This window comes from Macrotis lagotis, chromosome X (assembly GCF_037893015.1).
Source record: "Macrotis lagotis isolate mMagLag1 chromosome X, bilby.v1.9.chrom.fasta, whole genome shotgun sequence".
Taxonomy (NCBI): Eukaryota; Metazoa; Chordata; class Mammalia; order Peramelemorphia; family Peramelidae; genus Macrotis; species Macrotis lagotis.
This window is the reverse complement of record NC_133666.1, coordinates 493,814,152-493,836,807: the sequence shown is the minus strand read 5'-3', so window position 1 is coordinate 493,836,807 and position 22,656 is coordinate 493,814,152. Positions and strand designations below refer to the sequence as shown.

Below are 22,656 nucleotides of genomic sequence, written 5' to 3'. Positions count from 1 at the left end.
TTCCCTGTTTGTTAACATCATTACTGTGACCTGGTTGTTATAAGAGAGGGTGTATTTTCAGCAGCAGAGAAAGATGTATTTGAACTTCAAAACCCAACTTAGGACCCTTTTTTTTTAAATTAATGCTATTCTACTCAATAAATACCCATTAAAATTCTAATAAATAGGTCTTGCTACCAATTCAATTATTCAATGAAAAAGAAAAATTAAGGTAAGTCTTGGGTTATTTGACTGGACTTCAATACATGTTTGTGACTTAGAGCAAAATTTGAGGTGGTTCTGTTTTATAGATAAATGGTAGTTCAGTGTAAAAGATAAGAATAATGAACTGAAAATCAGGGACACCTGAGTTCCAGTCCTCTTTCAGACAGTTATTAGCTGTGTGATGCTGAGCAAGTTACTTAGCCATCCTGAAATTTAGTTTCCTCCTCTGCATGAAACTTCAGCACAGCCAAATTTAGACTAGGAAGGACTCAGAGCCCATCTCCTGTAATTCTCTTATTTTACAAATAAAGAAACTTAGGTCCGGGTAGGAGAAATAACTTGTCTAAGGTCTCAGTGATGACAGAATCATATTTTGAACCCACAACCCCCTTATTTCAAGTGAGTGCTTTCCAATGAAAGGTGTAAGGAATCATTGACAGTCCACCCTCTTCACCTGAGGAGTACATCCTTAAATTGTACAAAGGCATTTATTCCTACCTGAATAAATTCATTTTGATGAAGATCAATGTACTGGAAGATATTCTCTAACATTCCAGAAGAGGGAGGGGAGGAAGAGGAGAACAACCCTCCCTCAAGAAGAAGAAGCACTGTGAAGATGGAGGAGGCCTGTAAAGTCAAAGGTGGAAAATGTCAGTTCAAATAAAGTAAAAAACATTTATTGTTAGTCCTTCACATTAATTAAAGCTCTTTCTTCTCTTAGCTTAAGAAATAATTGGACTAAGATACAAGGTTCTAGAATTAGTAATGTACTTTCATTCTTTTGTGTGTATGTGTTTAACATGCTTACATATTAATTAATATTTGTCCTTCATTTTTGAAGAAGAACACAACGTCAGAGAGGACATAAATTGGATTTGAATGAAGAGGTACTGTGTTAAGTCACTAGCCTCACACAGCTAGTAAGTGTCTGAATCTGGATTTGAACTCCCATCCTCCTTAATCCAAGGTCAGTGCTCTACTCATTATGCCACTTAGCTGCCCTGTTTATATATTAGTCAAATGACTAATGTGTATTTACAGATGTTTACATATTAGCCATTTTGTGTATGAGGAATGTGGACTAAGGATAAAGAAAGAATACCAAGGAATAGAAAGAAAAAACTTAAGAGAAGCTTTTAAAAAGTAAACATAGTATCCATTCAGATTCTGTGGGTTGTTTTTCATTTGTTTTGTTTTCCTCTGGATGTGGATGGTGTTGTCCATAAGGACTCTCCCAGGTCTCTGAACTGCAGAGAGAAGCTGCATCCCTCCATAGTAGATTATCTCAGCATGTTGTTGTTAATGTGTTTGATGTTCTCTTGGTTCTTCTGCTCCCTTTGCTCAGCATCATGTGCTTTCATTCTTTTACTAGAAGGGGATTATTTTTTTTCAGCCAAAGCAATTCATGAAGACTATATTTGGAGGAATGGGGGGACTGCAATATATTTGATGGTAAGAGTATCTAACTTCAAATGATGTAAGAGATGATGATGATGATGGTGATGATAATAATAATATTATATGTTAATATTATATATTACCATATATAATGTTATATTAATAAAAATATTACTACAACAACAAATAACTAGTATTTACATGAGACAATATGCCAGGAACTTTACAAAGATTATTTTGTCATTGGGTAAGGGTTTTTTTTTTGTTTGTTTTATTTTTTGCTAGGCAATGGGGTTAAGTAGCTTGCCCAAGGCCACACAGCTAGCTAATTATTAAGTATCTGAGGCCAGATTTGAACTCAGGTCCTCCTGACTCCAGGGCCGGTGCTCTATCCACTGAGCCACCTAGCCACCCCCATTGGGTAAGTTTCTAAGGCCACATTTGACTGTAGATTTCCTTGCCTCCAAGCCTGATCCTCTATCTGCTACACTACCTAGCTGTCTTCAGAGGTCATCTAATTCAAGCCCCTCATTTTACAGATGAGTAAACTGAGACTCTGGAAGATTAAGTGATTTGCTCAGGGGCAAACAGAGTAAGCGTCTCAAGTTAGAGTTTGGACCCTGATCCTCAGATTGTGGGATCTGTATTTTCTGTATTTTCCCTATACCACAAAGGGATCTTCGCAGTATAGGGTCAAGATTTATGAAGTACATTTTAAGTTTGGAGAGAGCATTGAAAACCAAGCTGCAACCTCATGAAGGTTTTACTCTGCTAATTGTATTTCCTTCTTACATCCTTCTTCCAAACATGGTGAAGTATGAGAAGATGCATGTTATTATCAAACTTGTGATGAGTAGGTAAAGCAGCCAAAAGGCAATCTTAGAGGGAAGCTTACTTTATTCTTTCTCTGTGGGTCCAACATATATGTATATACAGATATACATATATAGTAAGTTGATGTTAGTATTTACATTCTTTAGAATCATAGATTCATAGAAACTTGGAGTTAGAAGGAAAAAAGGAAAGGAAGAAGAAAAGAAAAGAAATAGTATTCTTTTGAATCACAAAAGAACCCAATTTTCTTGAACCATCCATTTATCTCTCATCTCTCTCTCCACCATCAATTTATCTCTGTATGTTTTTTTTAGTTGTTCACTTATTTAGATCCAGGCCTATGATGAATACTTCCTTTAAAGAAAATAACTATATTAATGGAAATTTTCTGCACCATACTGTCTAAGATGAGAAGGAATTTACTCAGGGTAACACATAGCTGGTATTTGTCAGAGACAGGACTTATATCTGTGTTGTCCTGACTCCAATGCCATTAGGCAATACACCCTCTTTCACCATAATGACTGAATGTATAATCATGATAATGATGCACTCAATGATCTTTCATTAGGTCACATTTTCTGAGTAATTTTTCCAGCATTGTGAAAATCTTTGGCTTCATATGCTGACACATTCTTGCTTAAATCCTTTTTAACCTATGGGATACCTTTTCAAAATGAATGGCTATAGAATGGACAATGTCGTTGACCAAACAACCAAGAAAAGGTTACTGTTCTGATTAAAGATTGAAAGCATGAATTAGTCATAGCAAAATGCTCCACAGACCCCCTAGATTCTAACTTTTCCTTATATTTGTATGCTTTCTCTCCTACTGCCTAGCACAGTGCTCTGTATGCCATAGTTACTTAATAAGTGTTTATTGTTTTTGATGATTCACTCGTTCTTTTTAACATTTGCATTTTGTAAAACATTCATGATTTTTGTTTTGGCTTTACAAATAGGACATTGAGATTTAGAAGTAGAAAGAATCCTAGAGATCACTAGTCTAACTCACTCATTTTACAGATGAAGAAATGAGACTTGGATAGGATGAGTTGTCTAAGGTCACACAACTGGTAATGGGGGTAGATCTTCTGACACTAAATCTAATACTCCTTACATCTTTTTTTTTTCAGTATTGAGGGGCTTTCAAAGATTAACCTTTGAGCAGTTAATGAACTTTTTTCTGCTCTGCTTGTTCTCCCCCCCCCATACACATCACATGTAAGTGCCTGTGGTGAATCAATTTAGTTTATTCATTGGTGTTAGGGATGCTGGAGAAATTTATTCTCATTATTCTAAAAGTCTTACAGTTTTCTGGTTAAAAACCTCTGCCCTTATCAACTGAGCTAAAGAATCACGTGGCTAGATCATTTCTAAGAGCAAAACAGAAAAAGGGTAATTGCCATGGTAAGAAAGGGTTATGCGACTAGTCACTTTGGTTTAATTTTCAGATATTTCAAATGAGTTTACACTTAGATGCAGTTGAGTATGCATCTGCCACTTCTCTGTTTCATTTGCAATTTCAGGGCCAATGATGTGTTCTAAATGTGTCCTAAGATATTTTCACATACATTAAATTATAATATTAGAAATCCAACTCTTAAAGATTGCCATTAATGCAGAGAATTGCAGGCACTAAGGCAAGTTGGTAGTGATGGAAATGATCAGGGCCTTATAGACTCCTTAAAGTACAAAAATTTAGGCAGATAATGGCCTTATTCTTGTGCATAGCTGGAGCCAAATACAATTTTATGTCTGAGTTCATAGACTGACTAATGTGACTGAATCAATCAGAAAGAGGAAACCTGATCCATGATCATAACAACATGTCAGTGTAAGGAACTGGGGTTAAAGGGTACTGTGTAAGGAACTGGGCTAAAGAATACAGTCAGCCATGAAAGGCCAAATCTTTAGAGAGACAGGTTGACTAAACACTTTCCTACTACTCTCGGTATTGCCTCCTCAAGCAGATACTATTTTTCCTGGTTGAAAGTAAAGTTGGCCAAGTGTAATAGTAGACATACTCTTTACTTCTTACTCTCACTTCCAGGTTATCCCTTTGTCTTATCACTCAATAATCCTTTCCTGCATTGCAGGTCAGTAATAGTCTTTATCATCCAATCCTATTTGGCCTCCCTGTTTCATTTCTCCCTCTCCAATGCAGCCTCCACAAAGCTGTCAAAATAATGTGCTTGAAACAATAGTTCCCAAAATAAAACATGCAAGATGATCCCTCGGGGTGCAGCAAGGAAATATTAGTACTGTCTAAAAAATAAGAAAAGTTTTACTAAGTTTTAACATACAGATTGTCTGTCATCCTTACTCAGCTGAGTACTCTCATCCAAATGTAAAAAGAAACACTCCTCTCCCATGTAATTTATTATAATACTTGTTTCTTCAAATCTTCAGCAGCATTTTTATGCATCTTGCAACAATATTTGCTATCAATAGAATGCATTTTAGTTCTTTTTCACATTGCTTTTCATGAATTATTTCAACAATTTTTAGGAAGAACAAGCATTTCCCTAATAGTTGGTAGATTTTTTTTTGTCTTTTTCCATCAAGTAAGAAAAGGCTTCAAAACATTTTTCACTAAATTTTGAAAAACTTTGTTAAGTTTTAGATTAAGTGTGATTGTCATCATTGTCACCTTGTAACATACCTGACAAAGAACTAGGAATCCTGGGAGTTGTCCTTCCCCCCCCCCCATCCTATTATGTTCAAATCGTCAATAATTTCAATCCCAGCTTCTTTGCCAGGGTGTTTTTAAACCACTCATTCATTTTGTGTTAGGATAACAGGTAAAACAAGATGATATAATCCATAAATCTATTTATTCAAGCACATGAAAAAATCCAGTTTTAAATGTTAAAAGTGATTGAACTGAATGTGAGAGTTACATTGTCAATAACACCAATGTATTTTTTTTTTAAGTGAAAAATTCTACTTTCCTATCCTTAGAAAATGAGGCCCAGGGGTGGTTATGATAACCTGAAATAACTGCCTCATTTCTGTGTTATTGCTCTGGGTAGAAAAGGCAGATTAGTGTAGTGGAAAGAGCATTTGATTGGAATGAGGAGAGTTAGTTTAAATCCTCTCTGCCACTTTTGTCTGTGTGATCATCATCAATAATAATAGCTGACATTTTATTATGTGGTGATTTAAATATATTATTTTGGTTTATCCTCAAGATAACCACACGAGGTAGACATCAAGTTCAGTGCTCTTTCCACTACTATTGCCAGATTAATCCAAATATTAATAGTTATGGCCAAGTTAACATGCATTTATTAAGTATCCATTTACTATATGCCAGCAATTGCCATAAAAAAAAGGACAAAACCAGTTCCTTTTCTCAAAGACCTCTCAGCTTAATAGGGGTGACAACATGTAAACAATTAAATACAAACACTATATATATATATATATATATATATATATATATATATATATATGCAGGATAAATTGGAGATAATCTCAGGAAAAAGGAATCAATATTAAGAAATACAAGAGGGTGGCTAGATGGTGCAGTGGATAGAGCACTGGCCCTGGAGTCAGGCGTACCTGGGTTCAAATCTGGTCTCAGACACTTAATAATTACCTAGCTGTGTGGCCTTGGGCAAGCCACTTAACCCCATTTGCCTTTCAAAAACCTTAAAAAAAAAAAGAAAAGAAAAGAAAAGAAAAAAAGACCAAAGAAGATTTCCTGCAGTCTAAGAACTTTAGTTGAGCCTTGAAGGAAGTCAAGGAAGTCAGAAGGCAAAATTGAGCAGGGAGAAAGTTCCAGGTATTGGAGACAGACAATGAAAATGAAAGGGAGTTGGAAGACAGTGTCTTGTGAAGGAGCAGCAAGGGTTTGTGGAGAGAAGCAGAGTTTAAGAAAATTGGGAAGATAAGAGGGGGCTAAGTAAAAAGGGATTTAAAAGTCAAGTAAAATATATGCTGTTAATTTACTCTGGAAGTAACAGGGAGTCATTTGATTTTATTGAATGGGGAGGTGATATGGTCAAATCTGACCTGGAATAGGGAGAGACTCGAGGCAAAGGAGACTAACCAACAGGCTATTTTAATAAGTCTAGGAGTGAGGGGATAAGAATCCTCACCCAGTTGGAGGCAGTGAAAGAGGAGAGAAAGAAATATATGCAAGAGATGAGAGATATTATGACTGAAGAATCAGTAGGATTTGTTTGGATATGGTATAGTAATGAGGATGGTGAGAGAGTGAAGAGTCAAGAATGATACAAGTTTTGAGTCTGAATGATTGAGAGGATGGTGGTAGCCTTGACATTAAGCCGAAAGTTAGGAAGGAGGGAGAGTTTTGAGTAAAAAGCAATCAGTTCAATTTTGGGACACATTGGGTTCAAGATGTCTACTGGATATTGGAGATGCAAGACTGGAAATCAGCAGAGAGGTCTAGAAATTAGGCCTGAGAATCATTTGATTGAATTATAATTGACTCTATAGGAACTGATCACAATGAGAAATAGTAGAGATAATAAGAGTGTCCAGACCAGAGCCTTGGAAGACAACCACAATTAGCAGGCATGAAAAGGAGGAACAATCAGGCACATCAGAGAGGAATAAAGAGAGAGTAGTGTCATCACAACCTAGAGAAAGAGAACATCAGGGTGAAGAGGGTTGTTGATACTGTGGCAGAGAGGTCAAGGAGGATGAGGATTGAGGAAAAGTCATTAGGCTTGACAATTAATAGGTCACTGGTAACTTTGGAGAGAGAGAGCAGTTTAAACTGAATGATGTGGAAAGAAGTCAGAGCATTAAGAAGAGAATCAGAGGAAAGGAAATGAGGTCCATACTGTAGACAGACTTCTCAAGGAGTTTAATCAGAAAATAAGGGAACATATATAGGATGCTTAGCTAGTAGGGATGTTCAGATCAAGTGAAATTTATCCGAGGATGAGGAAAGAATGAAAGTATTAGTAGACAGTAGGGAAGTAGTCAATAGGCAGGGAGAGACTGAAGATAAAAGAGAGAGTGGGGAATCATTGAGGGAATAATCTGCTAGAGAAGATGGGATGTAGTGATATCCCTTGTGGATGTAGAGGGGTTTTCATTGTCTAGGAGAATAGGTTTCTCTCCTTTATTTATGTATTTGTTTGTTTGTTTGTTTGTTTATGTAATTAATTATTTATTTATTCATTTATTTGTTTACTTATTTATTTATTTTTAATTCATTCATTCATTTTTCTATTTAATAATTACATGCAATGATGGTTTCCAATATTAATCCTTTTGCAAACTTTTGAGTTTCACATTTTTTCCATTATCTTCCTTTTCCACCCCTATCCCCATCAAATTGCAGAAAGCAATCTGGTAGAGGTTGCACATGTAAAATTGTTTTTAGATTTTTTTGCAAGGCAAATGGGGTTAAGTGGCTTGCCCAAGGCCACACAGCTAAGTAATTATTAAGTGTCTGAGACCGGATTTGAACCCAGGTACTCCTGACTCCAGGGCCGGTGCTTGCACATGTAAAATTGTGAAAGGAGTATCTCTTCAAATGAGATAGGAGTGAAGAAAGTAGTAATAGTAGAAGGCATCAGAATGATGTGACAAAGGAAAAATGGGAAAAGAGGGAAATCTTGGTGAACAGGTTCAATTTTTTCCAGTTAAGTTTTTTTTGGCAAAGTTCTCAACTGAGAGGATGGAAGAAAGGAGTCCTATAGAAGCCTTAAGGAGGGATGAAATGATTTGAAAATGCTGCCATGATGAGCGGGATAATAATGAATTAATTGCCTTGACTTGATAAAGGTCCAGTTGATAATATGAATATAAAGTTGTAGTGGACTTAGCAAGATTTCATGATTTTTTTTCCTTCTTTGTTCAACAGAACATGAGTCCAAGTGAGGGCACCAGACAGTGGGAGTAATCCAAGGCTGAGGCTATCAAGATAAGCTATAATTTAAGGGGGGAAAGCACCCTGAAAGATGAGAACATAAAACTGAATTGGTTCAACAAAGGGTCAAAATGGGGGAGGAGAATGTAATCATTATGGGGTGATGGTCTGGGAAAGAACTAAGGGATGGAGGAATTAGAGGTCAGAGTCAGGATGAAGATCAGGGGATTCAAGGCAGAGGGAAAGGAGCAGCAAAAGATTATGATCAGTTAAAAGAACTTTATGAATATGGAACTCTAGTGGATGATGGTAAGATCAAGGATATCACCAGAATCTATTGATGCAGCTCAGGTAGAATGGAGGAGTAGGTCATGGCAAGTGGATAAATTGAGGATTGGGAGTTTTGGGTGTTTTGAGGAAGTATCAATAATCAACCCTAATATGAGGGTAGGAATTGGGGAGTAAAGAAAAAGTGTCAATCAAGCTGAACCTGTTGAGGAAGAAAGGAAGTGTCTTATAGTTCTATAGACAGTAGCTACACCTAGATTTTGATTGGGTGGTAGATGAGGCTTGAATGAACTTCAAAGGAGGAGAGGTTATTGATTATGGTAGGGGAAGAGCCTAGAAGTGACAGGGAACAAAGAGCATTCCAACTCCACTACCTCAACCAAGGAGTAGGGATGATGGGTTAGAGGAGGCATGAGTAAAAGTTTAAACAGTGCTAGGAAAGATGGCCAGAGAAACTGTGTCACTAGGAGAGAGCCAAGTTTCAGTATGAGCCAGAAGATAGTGAGAGCGGGAATGGAAAAGGAGTAGATATTCTAGAGAACAATGACTGGGGTGGCTAGTTTTAGACTAAAAGATGGCAGGGAGGAAAAGAAAGGTGATTGAGATGGAAATAAGGGAGAAGTCAGTAGAGGACAACGAGGACATCTCATTCTTGGGGTTCGAACAATGCCAGTCAGGGGTTCGGAAACATTGGGATGGGGTAAAAATGTTAATCATTGAAGAATGAGTTCAAGTAGGTTATCATCATCCATAGGGGTTCAGCTTCAGGGTGGGGGTATCCCAGGGCATCAGGCATCTGTGAGTAGCAGAAGATGGAGAAAGGAATACCAGCTGTTGGAGACCAGAGGGTGTCTAGAGCACTATGGAATGCTGTTTAGAGAGGCTCTTCTTCCTTGGCAAGTGAGGTGATAGATGCAAAAAACTTTATATACATCATGTCAATTGATACTCACAGCTTCCCTCCAATCCATATTATTATGACCCATGAGGAAACAGACTGAGAGAGTTTAAGTGATATCCACAGGATTAAGCATGTAATTCTAGAGTCAACCTCAGACCCCCTTGTGCTCTCTCCAACATGCCACTCTGCCACCTCACTAGCCAACAGGTTTTTACATAGAACTTCCTATGTGCTAAGTACTGGGGATTGAAAGAGGCATCTAGGTGGGGCAGTGGATAAAGCACCGACCCTGGAGTCAGGAGTACTTGGGTTCAAATCCAGCCTCAGACACTTAATAAGCTGTGTGGCCTTGGGCAAGCCACTTAACCCTATTTGCCTTGCAAAAACTAAAAAAAAAAGAGAGAGAGAGAGAGAGGCAAAAATAATCCCTCCTCTCAAGGAACTCAGTCTAAAAGGGCTGACGATATGCAATCGACCAATATACACAATAATGTAAACATAATATACACAGGATAAATTGGAGATAATTTCAGAGGACCCCAAAATAAGGAGGATCAGGGAAGATTTCTTGTAGAGGGTGGACCCTTAGTCAAGCTGTGAAGGAAGCCAAGGAAGACAGAATGCAGAAATGGGGAGGGAGAGAGGCTCAAGCATGGGGGGGGGCAGTCAAAAAAATGCAGGAGTTGGGACATAAACAGTGTGAGTGTGCAGGGGACAGCAAGAAGGCTAATGTCACTGGACTATAGAATTTGGGGATAGATTGTAAGAAGGTTTGGAAAGAAGGAAGGGCCAAGTTATGAAGGGCTTTAAACGTCAAGCAATTTTATTCTTTGATCATGGAAGTTAGATTTACTGACAAGGTCAGACCTGAGCTAGAATAGGAAGAGACTTGAGGCTGGGAGACCAACTAGTAGGTTATTGCAGAAGCCTAGGTGTGAAGTACCAAGGGCCTACACCAGGGTGGCGGCAGTGAGCAACTGGAGTTGGATTTGACAATTGATTGGATTTGGATGGGTTTGGAGGAGTTACAAGTGGTGAGAGAGAATCAGTAAACAGTAATAATACTCAGCCTCACTGGTCTGTTTCCTAATGTGTAAAATGGGCTAAATCATCCCCATAGTGCCTACCATACTGGGCTATTGTGAGGATCTAGATAGAACTAATCTTTAAATTCCAATTTCAGATCAATATCATGAGTCTATGATATAGCTAGGCTTCCCATAGGAACATTCTTTTTGGGTTGAATAATATAGTGAAAAGGGAGTAAGAAGAGAATTGTCCCCCAGCATTCATTCATCCCTTATCAATGGCTGACTGAGCTGAAAATTAGCATCATAGCAGCAAATTAATTAAAACTGACTAATATAATTCATCCAGGCAGAAAGTTGAAAGAGGAACTGGCTTCTTATCCCATACATTTTTATGTGTTCCATTACTATTTCTGTAGCTCATTAATACAAATTTCATGCAATCCTACTTTTTGTCAACAACCAGAAAGCAAGAGTTGCCATTCAGTTGTTAAAAAGTAATCAAGTGTAGATGATTAGTTTAATGTCAACAAGATTGGTGTAATCAAATTTACCCAGCTAGGTAATAAGTTTGCTCTTGGAAAATCAGAATAAGAAAAGAAGTTGAAAATGGGGGTGGGGGATATAATTCTGAAATGTAAAGTTTTATTTGAAATGAGAGAGAACCAAAGATAATGAGCTCAGTGTTGGCATAATATAAGGAGATAATTAGGATGTTATTAGAAAACAGCAGAATTTAAAATTATGTGCTTTACATGGGCAAGATGATTTATTGTTTGAAGGAAAATAGCAAAAAAAAAAACTAATCAGAACTAAATTTCCAGTAAATATTCCTTGCAGTGCTCCCTGTGAATGAAGTAGAAACTTTAAATAGTAATTTTATAAAGACAAAATAAAGGTAAAATGAGATATTTTTAATTGATGAGAGTAAGAACATTAGCCAGAAGGTGGTGCTAACAAACTACTCATACACACTGCATTTTTTTTTTTTTCCAGTGGAAACAATGACTAAACTGATTTCACATCCTAAAAGGAAGCAGTTTAGGTCAAGCTAAACCACAAGCTACAAGATCAAGAGCCAAAAGGCTGAAAATGAACCAAGAAGAAATTAAGTCCTTTATCTCCTGCAACTGAGAAGTTTAAAAATCAATGATCTTGAAGGAAGCGAAGAGGGGCATTTTTACAAGAGACTCGTTTAAATTAATTTTTTGAATTTTCATATGTTTTTAATTTTATTGGCTTTATTAGAATCTCAAACCAACAGAATTAAAGGTTAAAAATGAAGTAAAAGAAGACCAAAAGAAATAAAAATAATAATTTCAACTGAAATTCAACTGAGAGAGTTTAAGTGATATCCACAGGATTAAGCATGTAATTCTGGAGTCAACCTCAGACCCCCTTGTGCTCTCTCCAACATGCCACTCTGCCACCTCACTAGTCAACAGGTTTTTACATAGAACTTCCTATGTGCTAAGTACTGGGGATTGAAAGAGGCATCTAGGTGGGGCAGTGGATAAAGCACCGACCCTGGAGTCAGGAGTACTTGGGTTCAAATCCAGCACTACTTGGGTTCAAATAAGCACTACTGATAGTGCCTTAGTTGCAGTCAAAACAAAACTCAACAAAACAAGGCAAAACAAAGGTAACTTTGTTTTGAGGAATGATTATTTTCAATTTATTGTTTCTGATAAAGTATCCAGGAATATCTCAATCATTTCACTCCTTTCCCTACTTTGCATGTCATAAGATTTATAATTGAAAGTAATTTTAAAAATCTTGGTCCAGGGCAGCTAGGTGGCACAGTGGATAAAGCACCGGCCCTGGAGTCAGGAGCACCTGGGTTCAAATCCGGTCTCAGACACTTAATAATTACCTAGCTGTGTGGCCTTGGGCAAGCCACTTACCCCAGTTTGTCTTGCAAAAACCTAAAAAAAAATAAATTAATTAAAAATAAAAATCTTGGTCTGCCAGTAATTTTGTAGAAAAGGAAACTGAGGCAGAGATGGAATTATTTGTCCAAAGTCACACAGGTAATAAGAAAGTTGTATTTGAATGCAAGTCTTCGACTTCAAATTTAGTGTTCTCAGTCAAGAAAAGAACAAATTTGACATTTAAATCTACCTTAGAATTTCTTTATGGCTAAATATTACTGTCTTTTCATTTTTGGATTTGGTTATTATTTTAAGAGTTTGTACTATTTTGTGATATGAGAAATAAATGAATGAATAATGATAGCTGGCATACCTTTTATTATATAATAATGTATTAAGCTTCTCCATCTCCCACAGATGCCTTCCCTCTCCTTACTCTCAACTCATTACATAGACTAGCTTCTAATCACATTGTTTAACAGAAATAATTCTCTCCAAATCACCAAGGATCTCTTTATTATTTATATTTTTATTTTCTGTTTCATTCATCACCATAGCTTTCCATTCATCCCTTTCACTTTTTTTTTTTTTTTTTAGTTTTTTGTAAGGCAAACGGGGTTAAGTGGCTTGCCCAAGGCCACACAGCTAGGTAATTATTAAGTGTCTGAGACCGAATTTGAACCCAGGTACTCCTGACTCCAGGGCCGGTGTTTTATCCACTGCCCCACCTAGCCGCCCCCCTTTCACTCTTCTTGCAGAAAACCATCCCATATGACAAACAGTATTTTTTTTAGAGAGGAAAAAAAAGTCAACTGATATATTGAAAAGGTCTATGTGCAATGTGTAACATCTATGAACCTCCCAACCTTGTAAATTGGGAGCCTCTTCCCATATCTCTTCATTCTTAATTTCTCACTCTCTGTTGACAACATTTGTTGATTTTATCTTCATCATATCTCTTCTCTCTTCTGATATTGCCACCACCTTGATTTAGGCCCTCATCTCAAACCTGGACTTTTCCAATTGCCTGCTGATTAATCTCCCTGCCACAAACCCCTTCCCAATCCAGTCAATCCTCCACAACTGTCTAAGTGAATTACCTAAAGCACAGGTTCAGCCATGTTACTCCCTGCTAAATAAACTCCAGGGGTTCACATTTCTGTGGCATTCAAAACCCTTCATAAACGTCTCTCAATCCTACCTTTCTAGTTTTCTTTCTCCTTTTATTTTTCCACCCCCTCTTCTAGAAATCCAGTGACACTGGCAGTTCCCTGAACAAGAAATTCCCTCTCTCAATTTGGGCTTTTTGACATGCTGTTTCTCAGAGTTGAAACACTCATTTCTTCCTCCAAACTTCCTTAAAGTCTTTCCCAATCCCTTTTAATTCTAATGCCTTCCTTTTATTTATTTTTTCCAATTTATCCTATAAGTTTCTTGCTCATATCTTCATAGTTGTCTGCATGTAGTCCCTTGTATTCCACTGTGAGTTCCTGAAGGGCAGGGAACATTTTTGTGGTTGTGAAACCTCTGTAAGGGCTTCATTATTATTGTTTGTCCTTCATTCTCACACACACCAAAATTTTTTTTTTAGGTTTTTGCAAGACAAACGAGGTTAAGTGGCTTGCCCAAGGCCACAAGGCTAGGTAATTATTAAGTGTCTGAGACTGGATTTGAACCCAGGTACCCCAGACTCCAGGGCCGGTGCTTTATCCACTATGCCACCTAGCCACCCCATATCCTTCATTCTCAAAGAAGACCATGACATCGGGGAAGTGATGCTATGACATGCAAATAAATTGGATTTAAGGGGGTTAGGGAGTGGGGGGAGGAATGTGCAAAGTCATTAATCTCACTTTCTCCTCCAGAGTCATCTGGTCCTTTGGCCAGACATTATTCAGCAGGACTGGAGATGGCCCTGGATGTACTAAGGGATTTTAGTCTTTTAAAGCTAAGAGGTAAAAAATGATAACTTCCAAACCCCCACCCCCCCCTTATTATTCTAGGAAGGTAAGACCCTCAGGGTTCTCCTGGTCCCCCCAATTTTTCTACTCTAAATTCAGGCTGAATTGCATCCCTGCCGGGGCTTTCCTGGTTTCTCCTGATTTTCTTTTCAGATTTCCTAGCTTCCATTCTGTTTGTTTATTTTCTGCCTTTGGTGTCCTAGGTGCCTAGGCACAGCTAACTCCTGGGAAAGGCATTCAATAATTTGTCACCCATTGTTTTTGTCTATACTTCTTATTTCATCAGTACAGAAACAATTTTGATGAAATCACAAAACTATGAAAATACAAACTAGAAATGGCACCATTAAAACAAATCTGACCTATTTGGAGGATACATTATAGACTCACTTTCTATATATCTATATTTCTATATTGTTTCCAATTGTCAAGATCAGTCATCTTATTTCTTCCTCTGACTTTTTAAAATTGAAATCTCCTCTCATGTTACTCTAAGCCATTTATTCACAGTAACTACTCATTTCAGGATTCAGATTTTAAAGTATATATCACAAACATTGATGCTTTTCTACTGAGAACCTCCAGCCTAGCCATGTATATCCTAAAATAAGTATATATTTTTCTCTTATTCAGGGTCTAAGAAATGACTGGAAAATTTTAGACTACAATAGGAAAATTAGTAGAAGAAAATTTTAAAGAAGTGAGCTTTTGGTTTAACCAAGGGAACTTCCTTTTTTTCTGTCAAGAAGACCTAAAATTTCATGAGCTCTTTATCTTAGAGTCACTTTAAAGTTACTTAGTCACCTGAGTTCAAATCCCAGCTCTGCCACTTATTGTCTGTGTAATGTTGGACAATTTTCATTAGCTCTCAGCTTCTTGTAAAATTAGGAATTTGAATCCTTAGATGATCTCTAATGATTTTTCCATTTTTTAAATCTATGATACTTTGATCCATTCTTACATTTCAAGTTCAAGATGTCTTTCTTCTTTGATTGGAGATCTAATAGGGAATCAATCAATATTAGTAGTTCTTGCCATTTTAACAAATATAAAAATAGATTCACATGCTATGGGTATGGAGAGCAAGCATCATTTTTCCATGTTTCAGTATTTGTTCTAAAGTAGTTGGGGAATTCTCTTGCCTGAGAGGAAGAATATCTTTTGTGAGAGACTTATCTATAAGTGGGGAATCTAATAATTGTGAGTCAAAGATAGGAGACCAAACCAAAAACTAAGAAATGTATGGGCATGCTAAGGAGACTGCCTGTCACAGTTTCAGAATCTTAGGGTAAAGGTTTAATTAATTTAATTAATTAATGCTAAGAAAATCCGTAGCATTCTGCAGTGACTTGAGATAGAAAAATAAAGTATTTCACAAGAAGAGAAGGAATAGAGAAAGGAGGTTTAATTGAAAGGAGAGAAAGAGAAATATTTGGAATGTAACTGGAAAGATTTATTATCAGAATAAGAAAATATTTTCTGTTCCAGGGCAGGAGATAAGGTGAGGTGAATAAATATTTTAATAATTTTAGACAAAACTGTAGAGTTGAGGTAACCATATAAGGACAACTAGCTGTTTCAACAGTAAGATCATCTACTTTACCATATCCTTGTATGCTGTTATATTTTTGTTCTTGCTCAGTTTTTTTTCATGTCCGACTCTGGGGTGGCTAGGTGGCGCAGTGGACAGAGCACCAGCCCTGGAGTCAGGAGTACCTGAGTTCAAATTTGGACTAAGACACTTCATAATTACCTAGCTGTATGGCCTTGGGCAAGCCACTTAACTCCATTTGCCTTGTAAAAACTTAAAAAAAAAGAAATGAAAAGAAAAAAGAAAAAAAGAATGATGTTTGACCCCCATTTAGGGTTTTTTGGCAATGTTTTTGGAGTGATTTATCATTTCCTTCTCCACCTCATTTTACAGATGAGGAAACTGGGGCAATCAGGGCTAAGTGAATTGCTCAGGGTCACAGTTAGGATCTGAACCCAGAAAGATTAATCTTCCTGACTCCAGGCTTGGCATGCTATCCACTGTGTCACCTAGTTGCCTTGTTATATTTTATTTCTCCTTAATTTCCACGTAGGTAGGGGGAAATTTCTACAGCATCAGTTCATCAAAATATGGAAAAATAATTGTTTCCAATTTTTTCTCACAAAGTCATTTTAGTTTAACAACAAAATCACTGTTCTACTCAATTCGGTATGGAAAGGCAACTGAGTGGCACAGTGGACAAAAGTGCTGGGTCTAGTCTCAGGAAGACCTGAATTCAAATCCAACTTCAGCTGTGTGATCCTGGGCAATATATGAATTTAAATCACAAATTATGAATTCTCCACCTTACTTCATTATTGGAGAACCCTCATCATCTTGGTTCTTCACATCATCATTGTCCTCTGCTTCTCTCACTGGAGGGTACAGCTATGAACTCCAAACCTTGTTTTAAGGGGAAACCTCAGTTCGGATTTATTGTTTCTCTGAGATTTCTTTGACTGACTTCACTAAATTCTCAAGTCAGGCACTTCTACCTGCCCTGCCCCCTCCCACTTTCTCAGTCTCTTTTTCTATTTTGTCTTCCCCCATTAGATTGTAAATTCATTGTAGGCAGGGTCTTTAATTTTTTCTATTTTTGTATCTTCAGAGTCTCTGGTAAATAGGAGGTGCTTAATGAATGATGATTATTATTAAGCTTTTAAACTCCTGAAAAGCAATCTGAGCATCTAGGTCTTTGTAATCTGAGTAAAAGGGAATTGTTGTCATCAGTTTCACTGCTTGTAAATCTACTCAGATGCCAGAATATTTCTTCTTATTCCTTGTCTTTTTCCTCTTTTAACATCCTGCTACTCAGGGTCTTTTTTAATTATTATAAGATATGAAATTGTTAATCTGGAAGATCTTCTAGTCCAACCCTCTGATTATACAGATAAAGAAACCAGGGATTGAGTGATTTATCCAAGTTCACAAAAGTGAGTCATTTGCTCTAGGACTGAGTTCAATTCAGCTAAGTGGGTAGGGCTACCCTGACTTAGTGTAATGAAGAGATCTTCATTTCTTGTGCTTACAATAATGGAGTCTTTCAGATTTTGCATATGAGGATATTTGAAGCTCAGAAATTAAATGATTTACCCAAAATCACATAGTTGTGCTGGGCCAGCTCACTACTTCAGTGGATAAAGCAACCTTCCTAGATGCAGGAAATCTCATCTTCCTGAGTTCATACCCAGGCTACTAGCTATGTGACCCTGGGCAAGTCACTTCACCCTGTTGGCCTCCATTTGCTCAACTATAAAATGAGTTGGAAAAGAAAATGACAAACCACTCCTATCTTTGCCAAGAAAACCCAAAAGGGGTTTTCACATGATTCATACAACATATTTTTTTTTACTTTTGCAAGGCAAGTGGGGTTAAGTGACTTGCCCAAGGTCACACAGCTAAGCAAGTATTAAGTGTCTTGAGGTCAGATTTGAAATCAGGTCCTCCTGACTCCATTGGTCCTATCTGCTACACTACCTAGTGGCCCTCCATACAACATAATTAATAATTAAGGGTTAGTTCTACTAGTGATTTGATCAGGCTTATGATATTTTGACCAATGATTGTCATGTTGGAAAAATATCAGCATAAAACAAAAACACACATATATATTTAATTATAATAACAGTAACTTACATTTCTATAATGTGTTAAGACTTACAAAATGTTTTCTTCACAATAATCATGTAAACTAGCCAGTAAAAGTATTACCTTCAATTAACAGAAGAAGACTCAGAGGGTCAAATTGACTTGCCTAAGATCACACTTAAGAAGTATTATGATAACAGGATTCTTGATATTTCAAATCTAGACCTGGAAGGGACTTCATCGGCCTTCTAATCTAATCCCTTTATTTTAACTCAGATTCCTTTCTCCAGGTGTGAGTTGAGTATTTATTTTACTTTGTCCAAAACCAGGTCAATCACATCACTACCCAGCTCTTTTCAAAATATATCAGGATATCATTTTGCCCTACCTCCTTCGGAGGTGCATTCCTTCCTCCCCCCCCCCCCCCCCCCTTAGAACCTTAAGTCCAGGAGAGGAGGAACTACCTTGATGGTTTATTTTGGAATTTCTTTGTTTAGCAAAATGCCTTAGGGAACACTTGATAAGTGTCTTTTCATTCCTTCATCCATTGATAAAGCAATCCAGGCCCTGTAAGGTTAGTGACTTGCCCAAGTTCTCAGGAACTTCAGAGATAGGATTGGAATCCAGTGTTCTGACATTAGAAACTAGCACTCTTCCTTATTAGTACGACTACCAAAGAAGAAGCAAAGGCAAAGGAAAAAAGTTAGCATTAGACAACTTGCTTTATTTGTTCTGGGCATGTCACTTAACTTGAATTCTTCAGTTTCTTCAACTGTAAAATGGAAATAATAATAGTGCCCACTTCCCAGAATTGTTGTGAGGATCAAGTGAGAAAATAATTAAAAAGTGTTTAGCTCAATGCCCATGCATACTAAACACTATATAAATGTTTGTTGTTATTACTATTATTGCCTCAAATAATGAGCTAGAGGAAATTAACCTAAAAGGAAGGCATCACAATTTTCTGAATTTAAATGATTCATTTTTGTTGTTGGTCAGTCATTCAGTGACATTGACTCTTTGGGACTCCTTTTTGGGTTTTCTTGCCAAAGATAGGAGTGGTTTGTCATTTCCTTTTCCAACTCATTTTACAGTTGAGGAAATGGAGGCCAACATGGTGAAGTGACTTGCTCAGGATCACATAGCTAGTAAGTGTCTGAGCCTGGTTATGATCTCAGGAAAATGAGTTTTCCTGCATCTAGGAAGGTTGCTTTATCCACCGAAGTAGTTAGCTGGTCCAGATGATTCATACAACATAATTGTTTTTTTACTTTTGTAAGGCAATAGGGTTAAGAGACTTGCCCAAGGTCACACAGCTAAGCAAGTATTAAGTGTCTTGAGGTCAGATTTGAATTCAGGTCCTCCTCACTCCAGGACCAGTGTTCTACCTACTAGACTACCTAGCTGCCCTCCATACAACATAATTGAGGGTTGCTTCTACTGGTGACTGGATTAGGCTTATGATATTTTGAGCAATGATTGTCATGTCGGAAAAATATCAGCATAAAACAAAAAATATGACCAGAGAATAACCCAGACCCTCCCTAACTCCATTCTATTTTTTACAGTTGGATAGTACAAACTGTCCCTCCTGGCTCTACTCTTCCCCTCTCAAATATTTCTGGGCCAAGAGTACTTCTTCCTTCTTCAGTCTACATCCACTCACTCACTCAGTCCAGAGCTCTATGGTTAGTGAAGTCTATGCCACTGCAGACCCAGATCATCCAGTTCTACTCACCTATGCTTCTCTCAGGCTCGATCCTGTTTGCTCCACTAACAGAGGCTACTTGTGGTCTCTTCTTGGTTTGTATTTCTTGTAATGCAGGCTAAGTTTTAGAGCCTAAAGGGGTTTTGGTTTCTTTAGTACTAGATTATAGAACCGGCTTTGCTAGTTTTCTTTTAGTGGTACAAACTACCTGGACTGACTGGGATAGAGAAGGTAACTATTGCAATTAAGCCTCAAATCCCCAGATAAAGCTCTCTGAAGTCTCCAAGCTACTGGGCAGTTTTAAGAAGCCTGTCTTATTTAAAAAGCACAGCTAAGGAAAGTTTCTGCACTCCCAGAGGTAGGGTGGACCTGCTTGCTGAGTTGAGCTGAGAAGAACCCTGGAGCAACAACCTTCCTGGCCTCCAAGTTAAATCTAATCTGAAAGAACTCAATAAATTCATTCACAGTCAGAAAGGGAATCTTTGCCAAGGGCCTATCTTCTCTTCAACCAGTCTGATTAAAAGGTAGTTGATCTCATGGAAAGGGTCCGGAAAGATTAACAAGTGACAGAGTATCCAGAGAGCTAGGCTTGGGAACTCAAAGGGCATAGACTCTGACCTTTAGACATGAGGATTAGTTAGTTAGAGGGCAACCTAACCAAATGTAAAAAAAGACGAACACACAAAAGGGCTTAGATTGAAAAGGAAAGCCAGGTCTGATTCTTCTGATTATGACATGGCTCTGAAAGCTGTGAAGAGATGTTTAATATTTTAAGTTTCATACCTTCTCAGGTTTCCATCCCAGCAGAGGCAATGGGTGCCTGGGTCACCCAACAAGGCCTCCCAACTGAACTGCTAAGAGAAAGATCCCATTGTTAACAGTTGGTGCTGGGGCCATGAGACTGAGAACAATGTCACTTCAGAAAGGTCTATTGTGTTTTTGTTCCCTTGAGTCTGATTAGGAAGTTAGCCCTCCCTGGAACACCAGAGAAAGAGACAGCTCCAGCTTTACACCATCGCTGAGACCTTCAGTCACCCGGACACAAGCCAGCAGCTTTTGGTTAAAAAATGGAGAGAAAGAGAATGAATAACAACAATAAAAATGACTAATTGTGCCCTTTTTCTTTTCCACAGAAAGGGATCTCCGAATAATTTGGTGATTTAAGGAATATTCATTATTGAGATTATCGATAGGAATAGCGTAGAGAACTGGGAAAGGGTCAGATGCATATTATAGGCATGACAGCAGACACTACAAACATGTCTGTCATGAATTTCCTGTCTTCCACCCACTTGCTACCCCCCACAATGTACTTATGTGGGGAATCCCTGGTATGATCATTGTTTCTCAACTCTATTTAGCTTGTTAATAACTTTAACTAATTGTCAAATGTGGCCTTAAAGATAGAAGACTGGCCTTGAAGTCAGAAAGAAGTGGGTTCATATCTCACTCCTGACTGACTTATATTAGCTGTGAGACTGCGGGTAAATGCTTTGGCCTTTTGGTGCCCCTGGAGACTCTCATATTATAAATTAGAGCTAAACTGATGATCTGCATTTCTCAAGGAACTTTCTAAAGTAACCTAGGCTTGTTTGGTCAGTTAAGTGGTGAGATGGATGGAACACTAGACTTGGAGTCAGGAAGATTCATCTTCATGAGTCTAAATCTGCCTCAGACACTAGCTGTGTGACTCTGGGCAAGTCACTTACCCCGTTTGTCTCAGTTTCCTTATCTGTAAAATGAGCTGGAGAAGGAAAGGGTAAACCACTTCAGTATCTTTGTCAAAAAAACCCCCTCTTTCCTCTTCAAAGAGTTGTACACAACTGAACAGGCTTAGTTGGGAGGTCCTCTTATTGATGAAATCAGAGGTTAAGATCAGAAAGTAGGTGACAGATAATCATATGTTGCCTCTCCCAGACATTAGATCTGTCTGGAATCTCAGGAACTAATAGATGAAAAGCAGACAAAGTAGGAAAGACTTACTACTTAGAGAAGGAGCCCAGGCAAGAAGGTCACATTACTCAGCTTAGACTGAGAGAAAAAAATGGGGGGCTAGATGGCAATGTTTTGTGGGGTGGGTGCTGAGTGAGAAAGCTCAACCTAGATAGGAGAACAAAAATAGGAAGAAGGTGATAAACAAGAGTATAGAAATCCAGAGAAACTAGGACCCAGCTGAAAATGACCTGGCTTGGAATCAAGCATCTTCAGTTAAAACATTTTCTAATGAAGACAAAATTGAACTCTGATGCTCCTGTATGTACTATATTTGCCTACATACACACACACACACACACACACACACACACACACACACACACACACACACACACACACACACATATATAGTTAGTGCCATGATAGAGCCTCCTGTCTCTGGTAAAGTTTTTATTTCCCTCAAGGACTACTCTAAGAGTTTCTGTTGATCACTTCTTGTGAGGAGCACAGGAAATAAAGGGAAGACTCAGTTCCTCAAGCCTCAGTCTTCAAGTAGAAATAGTAACTATGGGGAAGGAGGAAGTTCCTTAACCTGTCCAAAAATAAAGCACAATTGACCAGATGGTAGCACTTTTCTGAAAGTCCTACATGATGTGGTAGTGGTAATGATGATAGTCAGTATTTACATCTATGTAGATTTGTTGACTTACATATGTACTTTAAAGTTTGCTAAGTGCTTTACATATCTCATTTAATCTTCACCATAGCCCTGTGAAGTTAGTGCTAATTTTATTATCCCTATTTTACAGATAAAGAAACTGAGAATGAGAGAGGTTATGTGGTTTGCTCAAAAATAAGTATTTTGAGGTGGGATTCAAACTCTGGCTTTTTTCACTCCCAAATTGCCCATGTATTTGCTTAACTCTGAGTGAAATAGAAAAATGGAGCTAATTGGAAAAATTTCAATTTGAGTGAGAAAGTTAGTGCCAACAAACTGAAGTAAAACCATCATTATTAGCATCCATCCCAGTAAATCTAGGTTGAAATTTTCCCCT

The 22,656-nt window shown here is 37.8% G+C and overlaps 1 protein-coding gene across 1 annotated transcript in view; it reads right to left on the bottom strand.

Moving 5' to 3' along the window:
• The window catches only part of CNDP1 (carnosine dipeptidase 1), an 88,220-nt gene that overhangs the window by 50,249 nt on the left and 15,315 nt on the right, over positions 1-22,656 (bottom strand). The window contains 1 exon segment of the mRNA XM_074208610.1: positions 703-831. Coding sequence (XP_074064711.1) covers positions 703-831 — 129 coding nt within the window.